Here is a 13,884-nt window from a genome sequence, read left to right on the forward strand (position 1 = left end):
TGCACTGTTCTTTTAAGAGCACAAACAGGGTCAACTGTGGTTGCGGCTGTGTGTGTATTTTGCGTTAAGTATACTTGGATCTTGTATCTGACAGGCTCTTGGCATTGCAGCTGAAGAATTCAGCGGCCAGAGTCCAGCTGGGTCTCACGTCACACACAAACATATACACAAAGATGGAAACACACTCCTCCTAAATGACCCATCGTCAAGGACGTTCTGCTTTAGCCAGCGCAGTTGTTGTCCTGTTTTAAGACTCACACAGGCACACACCTTTACTCTATGCTCTCAAATACTGCAGAGCTTTACCCTGGTGACCCCCCATATGGCCACTAGAGCGTCTCTCTCTCTCTCTTTCTCTTTGTCTCTCGGTTGTCTGTGCTGTTATATATAGCTGATATCTGTGCACTTATGGACTGAAATGCTTGCTGATCCTGGAATGCAGAATCTGCCAAAATGACACAGTTTATCTTCATTAAGCACAGAGAGTTATCTGCAGATTTCCACCGAACACACACTCACAGACACAAAACATTTCCTCATTGACTAACAAACTCTCTAGACTTGCCTACAGCACATGTAAACACCCTTTCTCTTTATCTCTCACACATACATCCTGAAAGGACCTTTTTACCTTTCACAGTGACTTGACCCTTCGCAAAGACCCGCCCCCCTTCGTTATTGTTGCTATGTCCGACAAGCCATGCCGCTCACACACTACACATCATGTTCTCACAAGGTGAAAAATACATCGCGCAGCAAAGCGGAAACTGACAGTGCACCTTTAGGTAGGAAACAAAGTCTCAGTTTTTAAATTTTTTTTTAAGAACTTCAAACAATAAACTGTTTTGTGGCTCTTCAATGTCCCCTGATGGATCACTGTAGCGCCTCAGTTCAAGCGGCACATGAACCGATCATCTCTTCCTCTTTACTAGTTATAGCATGATGAAATAAACATGAATGAACATCAGAAGGTATCTTTTTTCAGCCACAGAAAGATGTCAATACATAATTTTTCAGGTTCAAGTCCACCGATGTTAATCTACTTTCCTGTCTGAATTGTCTGTTGGACAAAAATGGCAGATTTGGCATTATGATTGGTCAGATCGCCTGTCAATCAAACTCCATGTGAAGGGTCCCTCAGAACACAAACAGGTCCAATGGATTTTTTTATTCCAGAAAAAAAGTGTAAACTTTGTGAGATGTAAACTCAGAATTCAAGAAAAACATAGAATTGTGAGAATTCTGACTTTTCTTTGAATTCTGAGTTTATACCTTGCAATTCAGATTTTTTTTTTTTTTTTGCAGAAATTGGCTACCATAATTTATTCATTCACTTGATAAATAATTTTTAAAAATACATTTAAGAGTTTGCACTTATTCAAATCAATCTATGGATTCCCACACTTTTTTGTTAGCTGAACCCCTTTGAACAATTTTTTTTTCATGACGTGGAGGTAAATTAATAAAATATTTCATCTTGTTTTAGCAAGTGTTTTCTCTTGGTTGTTTTTTTATTTTAAAAATATTTATTTTCATTTAATATTTTTATGGTTTATTAATTTTTAGCTTTTCATCAACTCACAAACCATAGTTTGGAAAACCCTGAATGAATCAATTCATCCACTTGCCTGTTCACTCATTTATTCATTGGTTTGTTTCATTCATTTATTCAACTCGTCTCACTGTAACAATAAAGAGCCTGAACATTGATCACTCATTTAATTAATTTATACATTCATTCATTCATTCATTCAAATATTGTTGTTTTACCTTGTTGTACAATCACAATAAAGAACTTAAATATTTCATTGATTTATTAATTCATTATCCTGTCCACTAAATCTTCATTTACATACATATTCATTCAGAATTCATTGGCTGCACATTTTGGGGGAAAAAATCTAATTGCTAAAAAAAATTAAGATTTAAAAAAGTTTTAAAAACGTAGATTTTATAAGCTGTGCTTGTTTGTAGGGCTGCACAATTTGGCCAAAAATGTATTTGAATTTTATATATATGTGTGTATACACAAACACACACACATACAATCCCTAATTTATTCTATCGATTCCTTTACTCATTCTTTCATTCATTTATTCTTTTATCATATTCATTCTCTCAAATGTTTCTTCTCAAATTCATTCTCTCAAATCTCAAACCACTCAACCATTACTGCCCTTAAGATGAGCTGGATGGAGCTCACATTAGTTACACACACACACACACACACACACACACACACACACACTAATGGCACATCAAACGCCTCCGGCTGATGTGATATACTCCAAAGACTGAAGCATGTGGGGAGATCGGTGAGTAAAACAGCAGATGAGAGAGGTGTGTTCTCCACAATAACACCCAAACTCACAAAACAGACATGAATGCTGCCTCAAACCCTCACATCCAAATAGCTGTGTGCTGTTACATATCTACAGCCTAATGGCCAATAAAACAGGCAAAACAATCCTATAGACTTACTGTCCACTGAAGGATGGATCCAAGCCATATTATAGCGGGATGGACTCTTTTGACTTGGGCAACTAAGCTTGAAACCAACTTGCAGTTACCCAAAAAGAAATGCCGTTCTTATTGCATTTACTGCCCTCAGTAGTGTGCTTTCAAATGAAGGTATCAGATTTTATCAGAGTAGATTAAAAAAAATCTGAAATAGTTGTGTAACATAATGCTTGTAAAAAGTGTGTTTGCACAGACAAACTTTTCACTGATTTTTTTAGAGGAGTCATAAATGCAATCCAATACTTAGGCCAAATGATAAATTAAATAATAATCATTAGGTTCCATTTTTTTAAAGGAAAAAGTTCTGAATAGAACAACACTCACATATTTCTTCAGAAACTGCAACAGTCTAGTTTATCTGACCAGAGCTAAAGACCCGTGTGATTTCAAAGTACAGACATCTTACAAAGCACATCTGCTGTAAATATAAAGTACACACAGAAAAATCTGCCCCATGATGAGCAGGTGCGCTGGTCTCCTGTGACTCTCAGCCATTTGCAAAGAGGGAAATAAGGGAGCTCTTACTGCTTTGGATGCTGACGTAGCTGGTGGCATTTTCTCTGCCCAGCGAGTTCTCCGCCACACAGGTGTAGTTCCCAGAATCCTCCAGTCTCACTCTGCTGATGTGAAGCTTTGAATTTTTCCTGCGCAAAGCAACCAAGACACAAAGAAAGAGAGAAATTGAGAAAAACATCAGGGTATATGAGGGCAGAAATTTAAAGAGAGACAAAAAAGTCAGATGAGAAAGGGGAAGAAAAAAAACACATTGGTAGAGACTTTGTGTATGTGCAAATGTAGTTGCTATTTATCCCAGAAGGACATGATCCTGGATCACCATGTTGTTGGGCCTAGAACAACATTGCTATCAACCAATCAGACTGTAGGATCATATGCTGCGTTCCAACTTTAAAGTCAGAATTTCCAACATTCTATTCGGAAAAGTGCAATGAAATGGCACTTGCACTTTGGAAACTGTTGCAGAAATCCCAACAATTCTGCCAAGATGAGCTCACATAAACATGCCAGCACATAAAACCATTTAATAATAAGCACAGTTGCGACATCACATGACAAAAAACGTGTGTAACAAGCAAGGGTTTGAAGAGAGGTGTATAAAATATGATAAATTGTTGTCGCTGCCTGCCAAATACTAGCATTAAAATTTTTTGTCATAGCATTGGACAATAAAATGTCCTTACATTTACATTTCCATTCAAAAGTATTGGGTGTGATTTTTTTCTTTTCTTTACTTTTTTAAAGAATTAATATTTTATTCAGCAAGAATGCATTACATTGATACATTACATGACACTAATGACATTTATAATGTTAAAAAAAACTTCTATTTTTTCTTTTGAACTTTCTATTCATCAAAGAATCCTAAAAAAAATTAAGCAGCACAACTATTTTCAACATTAATAATACTAAGAAATGTTTTTTCAGCATACAAGAATGTATCATGTGACACTGAAGACTGGGGTAATGATGCTGAAAATGTAGCTTTGGCATCACAGGAATAAATTACATTTTAAAATATATTCAAATAGAAAACAATTCTTTTAAATTGTAATATTAATGTTTTTTTTTTGTTTTTTTTTACTGTGTTTTGCTTAAATAAATGCAGCCTTGGTGAGCATAAGACGCTTTTTTCAAAACATTAAAAAATCTTACAAACCTCAAACTTCTGAACAGTAGTGTATTTATTATTTGTATTTAGTAATTTAGATGTTTTTTTTGTTTTTTTTTTACTGTGTTTTGCTTAAATAAATGCAGCCTTGGTGAGCATAAGACGCTTTTTTCAAAACATTAAAAAATCTTACAAACCTCAAACTTCTGAACAGTAGTGTATTTATTATTTGTATTTAGTAATTTAGCAAATGTTTTATCCAAATCGACTAACAAATAAGGAACATCACAAGCAATCAAGTCTGTATGGCTGGAATCAGAGATACAGATCAGAAATAACCCACATCTGACTTCGGGCTAGGATTAGGGTTAGACCTGATTTTTGATAGGAATGTTCTCCCAGGACCAACAAAGGATGTCGGTCCAGGAATATGTCCAACTTGGCTTCATCACATCATGCGTGGGGTCTCTAGTGGTGTCAATGTGATACTCGCATTGTCTCTCTGGCCTTCTCCTCAGGTCAGCATGTGGACAGCTCATTAGAGGAGCAAAGCTCTTGAAGGATCTCGCTCTGGAGCTGAACGCAGAGAAAATGGCAGCTGCGCGTATCATCCTCTGTCCTTACTTTACCTCCATCATTATTAAACCATCCCTTTCCATGTTGTCAGCTCTTTCACTCACAGTTCATCGGCGTAAGTGTGCGTACGGATGTGAGTGCATGTCTCCGTGACTGTGGATCTGCAGTTTCAGCACACACACATTTGCAAAATTACACAAGGGGCCAGTGAACAGGCAATCCTGTTAGAGTGATCTGCTTTCTGTGGAAACGTGCACCTCAGCACTTTTTCTCGGAGAACAGAAGAGGACCGTCACGTTACGGAATGCCCTGAATTCTCCCGTATGTTTCTTTCCCTGCGGTCCCGGCATATTGAGCAGCTGCATACGGACTGACGGTGACATACGGACTGAATATACAGCTCCATGTGCACTATTGATTTGTGTTACAAATGGCTAAATGACATTGATGCAATGTGTAGCGAATCAGCTCATGGGGAAATATGAATAATTAATCATAGTTACTGCAACATGTACAGCTCAGCAGCTTTTTATTAGATCCGTTATCCCGTTTTACGAAACGCAGCTTTCCCATATATTAAGACATTTGCATGATTATGCAATTCTCATTGAAGACTAGTTTATCTAGACCCCAAGCGTATATAAACTTAGTCATATGTTTTTTTAAATTATTATTCCATTCTCCACCTACAGACGCCACTGAGGGAGAAAGTATTGCGTGTTTGGGCCCACACACTCTCCCCTCAGATGCGGCGGCAACACACGGTCCCATTGCCAGAGAAAAGCAATGAAGGGGAAGTAACCCACAATTCACTGATGGAGCTTCCTTAAGATAGTTGACCAGAGCTTGGAGATTCAACATCCTTTATTCACTTATGAAGAGGAATAGTTCAGCCAAAAATGTAAATTTTAATATCATTTACTCAATATCTTTCAAACCTGTTTGACTTTTTTTTTTTTACATAAACATAAAATTACAGCCTCCACTTGTACAAAATGACGCAAGTAAACTTGAATGTACAGTAAGTTACACTACTGTTCAAAAGTTTGGATTTAAAAAAAAAAGAAATTAATATATTCAGCAAGGACATGTTACGCTGATGAAAAATTAGGTTACACTTCATTTCGATAGTCCACTTTAGACATTCTATTAACTATAAGTAACTTTGTAACTACATGTCAACTACATGTCAACTAATTCTCATTAATTTGCAACTACATGTCTACTAACTCTCAGAGTAGACTGTTAGGGTAGGTTTAGGGTTAGTAGAATAAGTTGACAAAGAAAGTGTTAGAAGATATTAAGCAGACAGTCTACTAATACTCTACTAACTGCTAGTTGACATGTAGTTGCAAAGTTACTTACTGTTAATAGAATGTCTAAAGTGGACTATCGAAATAAAGTGTTACCAAAAATTATAGTAAAGACATTTATTATGTTACTCATTATGTTACAGCTTTTAATAAAGTCTGTTCTTTTGAACTTTTTATTTATCAAAGAATCCTGATAAAATGTTAAGCAACACAACTGTTTTCAAGATTGATAACAATAAGAAATATTTCTTAAGCACCAAATCAGCATATTAGAATGTTTTCTGAAGGATCATGTGACACTGAAGACTGGAGTAATGAGGCTGAAAATTCAGCTTTGCATCACAGGAATAAATTACATTTTAAAATATATTCAAATAGAAAACACTTCTTTTTGATTGTAATATTATTTTAGAAAATTACTGTTTTGACTGTATTCTTTGATCAAATAAATATAGCTTTGGGGAGATTTCTTTCAAAAACGTAAGAAAATCTTAATCACAAACAAACTTGTGAATACTTTTCGAAATTTATGTGAATTGATGTATTCAATAATTTTGTACTTTCCCATGAATATTAATGAATATGACATGATGAAATATTGACTAAATTAAAGAATATTTGTATATTACAATATGAGAAACTGCAAATGAGATTTGAGCACTGTAACAGAAGGGTCAAAATATATCTTTCATTTCTGTCTGTTTCTCATACAAATCTATCAAATGGCTTCTGAAGATTTAGAATTTAGCGCACAAGACATTTGGACCATTTTTTGGCAAGATTAAGATGTTTTTTTGGTACTGCTCTCATTATATGAGAAAGAGCAGCGTGAACTTTCTTCATAATTTCATAAAGAAAAAAAATAATACGGGTTTGGAACAACATGAGAGCAAGTAAATGATGAAAGAGTTTTCATTTTGTGTGAACTACTCCTTTAACAAGACGTCTGCATCTCTCTCCTCTCTGATGGGAGATGTATTTTTAATACCTCTGATGCCAAGAATAGTTCTGCCAGCGTATGAGTAGTGTGTTTGCTTGTGCATCTGTGTGTGTGTGTTTGATGAGTCTTACTTGTTGGATTTAATTTTGACGTCTTTCCTCTTGCGGAGCTGGCTGCCATCTTTGTACCAGTTGAAGGAGGGGCTCGGGTTGCCCACAGCTTCACACTTGAGTGTCAGCTTTTTACCTTCCAGGAGCCACTGAGAATCCATGGGCTTCACCTTCGGAGTTGATGCTACAGACGGAGAAAACAGACAGAGAGTGAGCAGAAAAGAAATGCAGGTTTGCCCAAAGGACAGAGAAAGCACACATTTTTTTCTCTTTAATACCTCAGTTGTTTCTCGTAGACAGCAATGAGCAATGCTTTCGCTTTGATTTGGACTGCTTTAAATAAAAACAACAGAACATATACTGTTGCAAAACATATTAGCTTGTTATTTTGGGGTGTTTATTCCTTCCACGTTCATTTTACATTTTGCACACTCGTCCTATTTGCTGCTCTTTTTATTTATCCTAAGGAATTTTAGGAGAAACATTTGAGACAAAAAATTAAACATAACTGGAGCAAACTATGAGCAATACGGATTCCTTGGGGTGGAGGTGAGATTGACTGAGGTGACAAGTGGAGAAGAAAGAGAGGTTACTGGAGAAAAAAAAGAAGAGGGACAGATGGAGGGAGGGATGGATTTTGTCAAAAGAGGGAAGGAGAGAAAGAAGAAGGCATGACGGCTGAAAATGCAAGGAAGCATGTTGAGAGACAGACGCAGACGGGAGGATGAAGAGAAGCAAATAGAAGAGTGGGAAAGCAGAAAGAAGTGAGAAACGAAAGAGCGTGTGAGAGATTAATGGGGCTCATCTTTCTGCAGTTTACCTCGCTAAAGTAATCCATCTAGCAATGAGAAACAAGCCCAATATTGTGAACTATGAGCAGTAATAAAAATACAGTACATTTAGTGCAGCAAATAATGATCACACACACACACACAATAAAATGCTGCTACTACAGAGAGTTTGTTTTATTTTACACCTCAAGGTTCATGTGAAAACCGAAGGACACCAAATTCAAAAGGAAACTTATGAAAATTATATTTGAAATAACAAACATAAAGCCTATTTTTTACCTTTAAGATTTTTTTTTACAATTTCCTGTCAAGTTTCCATTACTGTAATGCATTTGAATGTTTTACTTTTTTGAAATTCTTATTTTTCTCAAAAGTAATTCTCATAACACTCATTAATAACAGAACTTTTTAATGCTTTTTATTTAAACCAGTTTTAATACTTTTTAATTAAACTAGCTTAAATTAAAGACAGTTCAAATACATCAACTATAAAAATATTATTATGTATAAATACATACAGATTGAATAATATATATTTATTATTTACAATTTACATTTAAATTATTACATATATATATATATATATATATATATATATATATATAAAATTATTATTATTTATAATTCAAGGATATATATTATATACACTCATGTGAATAGTTAAGACACCCTATTGAATTTCATGGTTTTCCTTATCAGGACATAATAAAAAAAATAACTGGTTCTTTCCAGGTCTTAAAATAAAACCTCAGATAAACAACAACACATGACATATTGCACAGTGTCATTGTTTATTTAACAAAAATAAAGCCAAAATGGAAAAGCCATGGGTGACAAAATTAGGACACCCTTACTGTTAACATAAGAATTAAGAGGTTAAGTAGCAGTCAGACACTGCTAATCGAATGCCTTTGATTAACTGATCATCAGCAAGTGTGAGCACCTCTATAAAAGCAGATGTTTTGACAGTTTGCTGGTCTGGAGCCTCCAGGTGTGTGTTAACACAATGCCAAGGAGGTAAGACATCAGCAATGATCTTAGAGAAGCAATTGTTGCTGCCATCAATCTGGGAAGAATAATAGGGCCATTTCCAAACAATTTAAAAGTCCATCATTCTACAGTGAGGTAGATTATTCACAAGTGGAAGACATTCAAAACAGACACCAATCCTCCCAGGAGTGGACGCCTCAGCAAATTCACCCCAAGATCAGACCATGTAACGCTCAGAGAAATGGCAGACAACCCAAGAACTTCACCGCAGGCTCCACAGGCCTCAGTTAACATGTTAAATGATAAAATTCATGACAGTACAGTTAGAAAAACATGGGACAAGTTTGGAAGGCTTACCAGAAGAAAGCCTCTTCTATCTAAAAAAGCATGGCAGCACAGTTTAGGTTTGCAAAGTTGCATCTGAACAAACCATAAGTCTTCTAGAACAATGACCTTTGAACAGATGAGACCAAAGTGGAGATGTTTGGCCATAATGCACAGCAGCACGTTTGGTGAAAACCTAACAAGCATATCAGCACAAACACCTCATACCAGAAGTTATACATGCTGGTGAAGGGCTGATGATTTCGGGCTTGTTTTGTAGCCAAAGGACCTGGGCACCTCAGCCATTGAGTCGACCGTGAACTCCTCTGTATACCAAGTATTCTAGAGTCAAATGTGAGGACATCCGTCCGACAGCTAAAGCTTGGCCAAGATTGGGTGATGCAACAGGACAATGATCCCAAAAAAGGAAAGAATCAAGGTTCTGCAAAAGCCCAGTCATAGTCCAGACCTTATCCTGACTGAAATCATGCAGTGAGAGCTGTGTATAAACAAATACCCACAAACCTCAATAAACTGGAGCAACGCTGTAAAGAACAGTGGGCCAAAATTCCTCCAGAACGATGTGAGAGACTGATAAAGTCATACAGAAAATTATTACTTCAAGTTATTGCTGCTAAAAGTGGATCTAAAGGCAACTGAATCATACGGTGTCTAGTTTGTCACACATGGCTTTTCCATCTTGGCATTGTTTTTGTTAATCAAATAATGACACAGTGTGATATGTCATGTGATATTGTTCATCTGAGCTTTATTTCCAAATTTTAAGACTTTCCAAGGACCAGATAATTTTTTATTATCTCTTGATACAGAAAACCATGAAATTCAATAGGGTGTCCTAACGTTTTCACATGACTGTACATTATAATATACAATAAATACCTTATATATTATTTAAAGTTATATAATTTAAAACATTAAATAAAATATAAATGTAAAGTTTCATAAAAATATATGTAATTTTTATTTTAATCTTAATTGTCCTAAAATTTGCTTTCATTGCTTTATGCAAAATATGTTTTAACATTTCTTTCCTTTGATTTTGAGGTGAAATTCCAAAAATCTAATAATAATATTCCTGTGGAATCCTCATGAAACAAAGGACTTCAGGTACAGATTTGGACTGAACACAACATGTTATAGCCGACTGTTCACTGTTTAACTGAGAGTGGCTCCATCTGTGGTTTTCTCCTTCTCTCTCTCTTTCTTCAGAGCAATACTTCATTCTGTCACATCCAGTGAAATCACACCTTCTCGTCTCCAGATGCTTCTGACACACACACACACACACACACACACTCTCTCTCTCTCTCTCTCTCACACCCACTCACTTTCATAGACACGTACACTCCAAATGTTTAATACACACTTACACCTATTGACTAAAACACACACACAGTCCTCATACAATTAATACACATGTACAGAAGCACTCACACACACATTTCACTTCTTATCACATGCTTGCACGTTGTAATTCTGCTCACGTGGAACTGTGGAATGCAGAACTCCCCGCTCACAAACAGCACAGTGAAAAACCTCATTCGGAGTCCATCCAATCAGCTTCACTCATCAATAACAGCCAATCTGCTGCCTCGGCAACGTTACCATGAATCTACCACCACTTCAGATCACTTCATTTGACCAGAGAGTGAAACCACTGTCGGAAATTTGAAAACAGATAAAGACATACACACATTCTAAAGAATGTGGGTCATTTCTTCAATATTAAAACACCTTAACATAGAGGGACAACTTAAAAAGACTGATTTTCCAGAAGAAGAAAAAAAAACAGCTGAAACACTGGGACTCTGTTACAGTGTTTTTACATTAACGAAAACTATTACAATTATTTTATGTAATTGAAGTAAAGTTTAAAAATAAAATATAAATATTAGATGCAAACTTAACTAGAACTGGTGCCTTGCCAACTAACTGAAATAAATGTTTGTTGAAGTACTAAAATTACTAAAAATAAAATAAATTAAGGCCACACTGAATTTTTTTTTTAATTAATAAAAACAACAAAAGAATATAACAAAATGACTAAAACATATACTTTAAATTAACTGAAAATATAAAAATACAAGCTTTCAATTCAAACAAATAATAAATGCAACAGTATATAAAAAATACTAAAATAACACTGAGGTGATTCCGAAACGTTTTGTATGAGTATCCCAATATGTCACAATAAGTACTTTACATTGCATGAAATGCTTTAAATTTAAATAATATATAACACATGTTGCTTTAATTCGATGCACATTATTTTAAATAAATGATGTACTTGTAAACCTTCATCAAAATTAAAACTTGCTCTGCCTCTGAAACGATGTTTGTTTTTGGATGACATCATCACGTCCACTTATTTTTCAACCTCCTACAAGGACACTTTTCACAATCAATTCCAGATGGAAAGAAATCATGTCCCTACATTTTTTCTCACTGAATACCCTGTTTCCATCACATTACGTAGAAAAAAATGCTTGATTTTTGACGAAAATCTGCAGAAAAGATCTGGTTATTCTCTCATTTTTATTTGCGCTTTTGCCACTTTTTATTGAAAGGACCAACCAGACTCAAACTTGTCAGAGCATGTGCACTACCCTTTAAACCCCATCTACTACAGTTACATTGTATATCAGGAGTTTCTTTTGTATAAATCACTAAACTATCAGCAACACAAAAAGTGGAAGTATTGGGGACAGGAGTCCAGAGGATGAAAGAATAGCAGGCGTTTCATGTTCATCATCGAGTTGATTTCAGCTTGATCAGTAAATCCAAGTATAAACACACAGGCACAAACGCACACACTGATAATAGTGACAGCGCACATGAAAGATGTCTTTTCTTCTCTCTGCCCAACGCTCCTTCCACTCGCTTTGATAGTCCTGGAAGTCTTTTATTAGAAATAGTATTTCCGTCCCTGTTTCCTCTCTCTCTTCCTTCTTCCACAGAAACAAGGCCTATGAGATAAAACTGACTGTCGCAGACCGGTTTCTGCAAATATTAAGGGAAAAGAGCTGTCTGTCCCTTTTAAAACTAGTTTAACTTCTTATCAAGCATGTGAACAAATAATCAAGATCTAAAAACACATATCAAGCACAGTTAACATTTATAAAACTGCAACATACTGTTGAAAATTATATGGTTGGTAAGTTTTTGTAATGAAAGATGTCTCTTATGCTCACCAAGGCTGCATTTAGTTGATCCTAAAAAGAACAACATTTATTTCAAATAGATTGTATAACAATATAAAAGATTTTACTGCCACTTTTGATCAATTTAATGAAACCTTGCTGAATAAAAGTATTAATGTCTTTGAAAAAACATTGAACTAAAACGTTTGAACAGTAGTATATTTAAATTGCAGTGCATTTTTTAAAATTTTATATCTATCAAGTTTCAGTGAATGAGAGATTCCAATAAAGAAAAGACTGTTATTAATCAATCAATCAATCAATCAATCAATCAATCAATGACCAGTATGGAATATTTAACATCCTTGTTGTCATACATCTCAACTTTGACTTTAGTTGAAAATCAAACATTGGTAGTGGTGGTAGAAAAATGGCTGGTACAAGGTTAATGTAAGAGTCTCTGACATCACCCAAGACAGAAGTGTGTGTGTATGTGTGTGTGTGTGTGTATAGCTGCACAAGGTTGCAGTTGTGCATGAATGCTTTTGCTCAAATCAGCATTTTCTGATGGAGTTTTATCACCGACCACCCCTCTCTCTTTCTCCTTCAAGGTTCAAACATACATTTGTCCAGTGGAGCACACACACACACACACACACACACAAACACACACACACCCCATCACGCACACACATTATAAAGAAGAAAACTGTGAAACTAAGCTGAATGAAGCCCCACATGAAAGATGTCTTTTCTTCTCTCTGCCCAACGCTCCTTCCACTCGCTTTGATAGTCCTGGAAGTCTTTTATTAGAAATAGTATTTCCGTCCCTGTTTCCTCTCTCTCTTCCTTCTTCCACAGAAACAAGGCCTATGAGATAAAACTGACTGTCGCAGACCGGTTTCTGCAAATATTAAGGGAAAAGAGCTGTCTGTCCCTTTTAAAACTAGTTTAACTTCTTATCAAGCATGTGAACAAATAATCAAGATCTAAAAACACATATCAAGCACAGTTAACATTTATAAAACTGCAACATACTGTTGAAAATTATATGGTTGGTAAGTTTTTGTAATGAAAGATGTCTCTTATGCTCACCAAGGCTGCATTTAGTTGATCAAAAATATAGCAAAAACAGTAATATTCTGAAATAATATAACAATTTAGAAGAACAGTTTTTTATGTTAATATATTTTAAAATGTAATTTATTCCTGTGATGCAAAGCTGAATTTTTTAGCATCATTACTCCAGCTGATTATCATCAATGTTAATATATACATATATATATATATATATATATATATATATATATATAATGATTATTTTATTACAGTAATATAAAGCTAAAAAGAACAACATTTATTTCAAATAGATTGTATAACAATATAAAAGATTTTACTGCCACTTTTGATCAATTTAATGAAACCTTGCTGAATAAAAGTATTAATGTCTTTGAAAAAACATTGAACTAAAACGTTTGAACAGTAGTATATTTAAATTGCAGTGCATTTTTTAAAATTTTATATCTATCAAG

The 13,884-nt window shown here is 35.1% G+C and overlaps 1 protein-coding gene across 1 annotated transcript in view; it reads right to left on the reverse strand.

Annotated features, from left to right (window-relative positions):
- nrg2b (neuregulin 2b) overlaps window positions 1-13,884 on the reverse strand; it is a 68,995-nt gene that overhangs the window by 31,325 nt on the left and 23,786 nt on the right. Inside the window, exons 2-3 of the mRNA XM_016576273.1 lie at window positions 7,108-7,270; window positions 3,046-3,164 (exon numbers count right to left, since the gene is read on the reverse strand). Coding sequence (XP_016431759.1) covers window positions 3,046-3,164; window positions 7,108-7,270 — 282 coding nt within the window. The remainder of the gene's footprint in view (window positions 1-3,045; window positions 3,165-7,107; window positions 7,271-13,884) is intronic.

The sequence above is a fragment of the Sinocyclocheilus rhinocerous genome, unplaced genomic scaffold, assembly GCF_001515625.1.
Source record: "Sinocyclocheilus rhinocerous isolate Xijiao unplaced genomic scaffold, SAMN03320098_v1.1 scaffold474, whole genome shotgun sequence".
Classification (NCBI taxonomy): domain Eukaryota; kingdom Metazoa; phylum Chordata; class Actinopteri; order Cypriniformes; family Cyprinidae; genus Sinocyclocheilus; species Sinocyclocheilus rhinocerous.